The sequence below is a fragment of the Tenrec ecaudatus genome, chromosome 2 (genome assembly GCF_050624435.1).
Source record: "Tenrec ecaudatus isolate mTenEca1 chromosome 2, mTenEca1.hap1, whole genome shotgun sequence".
NCBI lineage: Eukaryota > Metazoa > Chordata > Mammalia > Afrosoricida > Tenrecidae > Tenrec > Tenrec ecaudatus.
In genome coordinates, this window is record NC_134531.1 from 23,051,503 (window position 1) to 23,057,361 (window position 5,859).

At 44.4% G+C, this 5,859-nt stretch overlaps 1 protein-coding gene across 1 annotated transcript; it reads left to right on the top strand.

The window, feature by feature from the left end:
• Positions 1 to 1,550: 1,550 nt before the first annotated feature.
• On the top strand, positions 1,551 to 2,843 carry LOC142439885 (heat shock 70 kDa protein 1B-like). The gene has a single exon (XM_075542553.1). It carries the CDS (start codon positions 1,731 to 1,733, stop codon positions 2,841 to 2,843), a length of 1,113 nt encoding a protein of 370 aa, XP_075398668.1. The 5' UTR covers positions 1,551 to 1,730.
• Positions 2,844 to 5,859: the final 3,016 nt, after the last annotated feature.

Sequence of the window (5,859 nt, forward strand, 5' to 3'; positions counted from 1 at the left end):
CAAAATGGGTGCATAAGCAAATGTGGTGATGAAAGCTGATGGTGCCTGACTATAAAATATATGGTGTGTGGGGTATTAAAGGCTTGAGGATAAACACGAGGCCATCTAGCTGGGAAGCAACAAATCCCACCTGAGAGAAGCACACCAGCCTGTGTGATCATGAGATATCGATGGGATTAGATATCAGGCATCAAAGTTATAGAACAGAAAATCACATCAATGTGAATGAGGGGAGTGCAGAGTGTAGACCCAAAGCCCATCTGTTGACAACTGGTCATTCCCTTATAGAGAGGTCAAAAGGAAGAAATGAGCCAGTCATCGTGCAGTATAGCACCAGTGAAACATACAGCTTTCCTCTAGTTCTTTAATGCTTGCTAACCCCACACTATCATAACCCCAATTCTACCTTACAAATCTGGCTAAACCAGAGCATGCACACAGGTACAGATAAGAAACACAGGGAATCCAGGACAGATAACCCTTCAGGACCAATAGCACAAATAAAGAAACCAGGAGGGGAAGGGAAAGGTGAGGGGAGAAAGGAGGAACTGATCACAATGATCTACATATAACCCCTTACCAGGGAACAAGAGAAAATTCGGTGAAGGGAAACAGGAGTCAGCCTAAGAAAAAAATTATATACATGAAAAAATGATAAATTATCAAGGGTTCATGAGAGAGGAGGGTGGAGGAGGATTAAAATGAGCTAATACCAAGGGTTCAAGTAGAAAAGAAATGCTTTGAAATGATGATGGCACATATGTACAAATGTGCTTGACACGACAGATGTATGCATGGAGTCTGATAAGACCTGCATGGGCTCCCATTAAAATGAACTTAAAAAAAAAGGTGCACTGATAATTTATGGTGATGGAATATGAAAGCAACAAAATATCAAATCGTTGACAAATATAGCCTTGATGAAAGAAATGAAGTTTTACTTGTTGTATTACTTGTTGCAAGGCATAAGTGCAGAATGAAGTATTATTTGTTGCATGACATAAATATCCTGCATTACTTCATCAGAAATGAAATCTTAATTTTTTCATGACATAAACATCCTCCTTTTAAAAATATTTCCTTCTTATGCATTATTTGTGTTTTTTATACTATTATGATTTTAACCTTATCACTTTAGTGTGAATTTATTTATTTTCTGTTTTCTTGCCGTAAAACATAGGAGGAGTACACACATAATGAAAATAACTGATACAGGGGAGCTAGGGAAGGCAGAGTTGGGTGAGAGGGAGGTAAGGGGCGTAAATAATGAAGGCAGGAGGGGCAGAGGGAGCAATAGAACTGATGGTCATTGCCCAACTCATCCTAAACGTGATGCAACCATGGTGTGTCAGGGTGGCATTAGATTGATGTTGTGCTGACTATACAATGCCTCTTGATAAGATGCAACGATTGAACTATTGAATTGTATATGTATGTTAAATTATGTGCCCATACAACTGTTGGGGAAAACTTTTATTTCACCAGTTTCATTTTATTGTTAAAAAAATGAAAAAAATAGGGGCAGCACACCCTCCTGAGACCTGCTCCTGCGCACTCGCGGCTTCGCCTTCCCAGAGCGCGACCCCCCTCTCCGGACCCCCGCCTCCCGCTGCCCGGACACCCGAGACCCGGTGACTCCGAGACCCCGCGACACCCGAGACCCCCGCCTCCCGCAGCCCGGCGACTCTCGCTCCGCGAAGACCCGCGCCGACCCCGCGCCGCGGCCTGACATGGCGAAAAGCACGGCCATCGGCATCGACCTGGGCACCACCTACTCGTGCGTGGGGGTGTTCCAGCACGGCAAGGTGGAGATCATCGCCAACGACCAGGGCAACCGCACCACCCCCAGCTACGTGGCCTTCACCGACACCGAGCGCCTCATCGGCGACGCGGCCAAGAACCAGGTGGCGCTGAACCCGCAGAACACGGTGTTCGACGCCAAGCGGCTCATCGGCCGCAAGTTCGGCGACGCGGTGGTGCAGTCGGACATGAAGCACTGGCCCTTCCAGGTGATCTGCGACGGCGACAAGCCCAAGGTGCAGGTGAGCTACAAGGGGGAGACCAAGGCCTTCTACCCCGAGGAGATCTCGTCCATGGTGCTGACCAAGATGAAGGAGATCGCCGAGGTGTACCTGGGCCACGCGGTGACCAACGCGGTGATCACCGTGCCCGCCTACTTCAACGACTCGCAGCGCCAGGCCACCAAGGACGCGGGCGTGATCGCGGGCCTGAACGTGCTGAGGATCATCAACGAGCCCACGGCGGCGGCCATCGCCTATGGCCTGGACCGCTCGGGCAAGGGGGAGCGCAACGTGCTCATCTTTGACCTGGGCGGGGGCACCTTCGACGTGTCCATCCTGACCATCGACGACGGCATCTTCGAAGTGAAGGCCACGGCCGGCGACACCCACCTGGGCGGGGAGGACTTTGACAACCGGCTGGTGAGCCACTTCGTGGAGGAGTTCAAGAGGAAGCACAAGAAGGACATCAGCCAGAACAAGCGCGCCGTGCGGCGGCTGCGCACCGCCTGCGAGAGGGCCAAGCGCACCCTGTCGTCCAGCACCCAGGCCAGCCTGGAGATCGACTCCCTGTTCGAGGGCATCGACTTCTACACGTCCATCATCAGGGCGCACTTCGAGGAGCTGTGCTCTGACCTGTTCCGCGGCACGCTGGAGCCCGTGGAGAAGGCCCTGCGCGATGCCAAGCTGGACAAGGCGCAGGTGCACGACCTGGTGCTGGTGGCGGGGCTCCACGCGCAAAAAAAAAAAAAAAAAAGAAAAAAAGAAAAGTTTGTTAGACCAATGACTTTTTCCTTGAGAATGCCTTTTTTGTTTCACCACTAACATAAATCAATGGTGACCACATATACTGACTTGGGTGGAGTGAAAAGAAATAAAACCAACTACATCTGTGGGGAAAGACGAGAGAGCAGCTCAGTGTCATTATAATGAGGCAAGAAGCTGATTGCAAACAAGGCAACTGTTTACCTATAAACTAAAATAGAAACCCAAAAAGTTAAAACAGGCACAAGTGAGTTAAATTATGACTGTAAATTTGCCCTCCCTGTATTTTGAGACTATCTCAAAAATAGATTTGAGACATTAAACAGTAATGACAGAAGACTAGATGAGTTCTGGAGTGACATTGAGGACACTATACATGAATGTTAAAATGGTATTGAAAAAACACAGAAAATAAAACATCGAAATGGATCTTAGAAGAGACTGTAAAACTCACCCTTGAATGTGGACTGAAATGACTTAGATACTCAAGATCTGATAAGAAATTTCAAAGGCAAAGTAATGTATAATAATAAAATGTAGAAAAAAACAAAATTAGAACATAAAAAGGGAAGAACTAGTTTGAGTTTTCTTTAGTGGAAAAAAAATACTAAAGAAAAAACCCATAAAACTTAAATAGAGAAAATGATGAATTCGATGGCAGAAATTGGAAAGACACGGGGATCATCAAAAGGATTTTTAAAATACTCAGAGTTACTGTTCCATAAATAACTAGTTTGCATCCAGCCGTTTACAGAGACCACATACAATCATTAATCAGGTGATAGTGAAGGAATAAGCCCACGTTTCATTGAAGATACTCTTTGAAAAACTAGGATCCAGAAAGTGAAGTACTGTTAATGGAGATAGTTCATGTTTCAGCAGATGGATGCACAACAGAAAATCCTCACTTGCTTGTGGAAGATAACTTTCTGGACAGCCACCTGGAAGAGACCCATATTTGTGCCCATTCCAAAAAATGTAAACCAACAGAATCCATTAGCCTTTGAACAGTGTCACTGATGTCCCACTAAAGCAAAATTTTGCTGAGGATACATCAAGAAAGTTTGCAAAAGTACGCAGAGAAGGAATTGGCAGACCTTAACCCACATCCGTTGCTTGATGTGATTTAACTATGAATTGGTATGATGTCAGATTAGTTCCTAATAAAATGTTTTTAAGGGGGATTAAAAAGGAAATGGAATAAGAGATATCATTGCTGATGTTATATGAAACTTGTCAGAAAACAAAGAACATCACATAGATATGTCCTGTGTTTTATTGACTATACAAAATAGTTTATCTCTATGGAGCATAACAAATTATGGACAACATTGTGAAGAATGAGAATTAATTGTGCTCAGGCAAAACTTGAACATAGATAAAGAGAGAGGCATTCAAAGGTAACCAGGGGACACTGGATAATGTTAATCAGAAAAAGTGTGCATGAATCAGGATTGTGTTTCTTTACATTTATACAATCTGTATGCTTAGCAAATAATCTGAGAAACTTTACTCTATGAAGAAGAAAGTGTCATCAAGATTGGAAGAAGACTCATTAAGAACCTCTGATATGAATAGGACGCATCTTGGTACCCGACAGTGAAGAGGATTTGAAATGCTTACTAATTAATGTCATGGGCCTTTGTTTATATATATGAACATATATAAATTTATTTCTTAGGTATTTTATAGTTTTATTTCTCCAGATGATATTATTTTACATCATGTCTTTATATTTTGAGTATTCCAACTTTACCTTAAAATAATCTAAGCCATTCTCTTATTATCAATTAATTTGGCGTACACTTGATCATTTTTATTGTCTTCCATGGCATTCCATTCTTTCATTTGTTGTGCATTGTGATGCTTCTGACTCACTCTAGATAGAAATTAGCCTTCCATTTTGCACATCTATTCCCTGTTCTCTCTCCCTCAATCAGCTCCAGTGTCTAGCCATCCAAAACCATCCTGGGGATTCTATCACTTGGTCAAAGTGAATGCTGTAGATCATAAGCCATCATTAAGCCATCATAGTGACTTGTCTCAGTATCCACCTCTCCCTAAACCCCCAAATCATTTACAGCCTCAGGGAGGCATAAGCAGCAAACAGTTGCTATTTCCATTCTCTTCTCTGCCAGTGCGTCTCACCCCTGGTTCTGCTTTGGAGCAGGGAGACTTGCCTCACTTCTGGGCCTTAAATGGAATGGTCTGCTTTTATTACAGATGGACGCTTGTCTGCTTTCTGTTGTTGTCGACTAGCTCTGGGGCAAGCCATTCAATGATCTCAGGTGAATGCTCGGCCTTACGTTCAAGGTCTGATTCTGGCTTATGGACGTGTTTACCTGACATTGAAATTTAACAAATTGTTTTCTATATTTCTTTATTTTCCAATTGAATCTACCATGTGTGTGGCATATATATGTATATATTATGAACTCTTACCATAGAGCATCATCTTCATGGAAAGTGATATTGTTAGGTAGCTTAGCCTAGGGAATTGGGAAGTCCATTTACACATGCCCAGGAGAGCCAGCAAAGGACAAAAACTGGATTTTCCCGCCAGTGGGTTTGAATGGGTGTTACACCTGGAGCAGCCCACCTGGGCCAGGTGATTGCAATTCAGCCAATGGGATCGACCTGGGGTCGTTCACCACGCCTCCCCTGGGAACCCTTGGAAAGGCAGGGGCCAGAAGGGAGAGGGGTTTTGTCTTGTCTTGCTTGGGTGGTCTGGTCATCTTCGTGGGAGGAGAGAGATCCTTGCGTGTCCCGGAGCAGTCTCTGCCAGGCCGCATGTTCAAAGGAATCCTATGGGTGCCCCATAAAACCTGAAGCTTCTTTTAACTCTCATTAAATTCACTTGGATCATGAGCCCGGCTTTGGCATGAAATCTTTCTTGCGTGGAGCCAAGGACTGAGGTTGGAATTTAGGCCGGAGAGAGAAACCTAACAATATGTTGTTGTTGTTGTTGCTGTTTGGTGCCATTAAGTCATTTCCAACTCACGGACACCCTATGTCCAATGGAACAAAACACTGCCCAGTGCTGGGCCATCTTCACAATTGCTCTTATATTTGATCC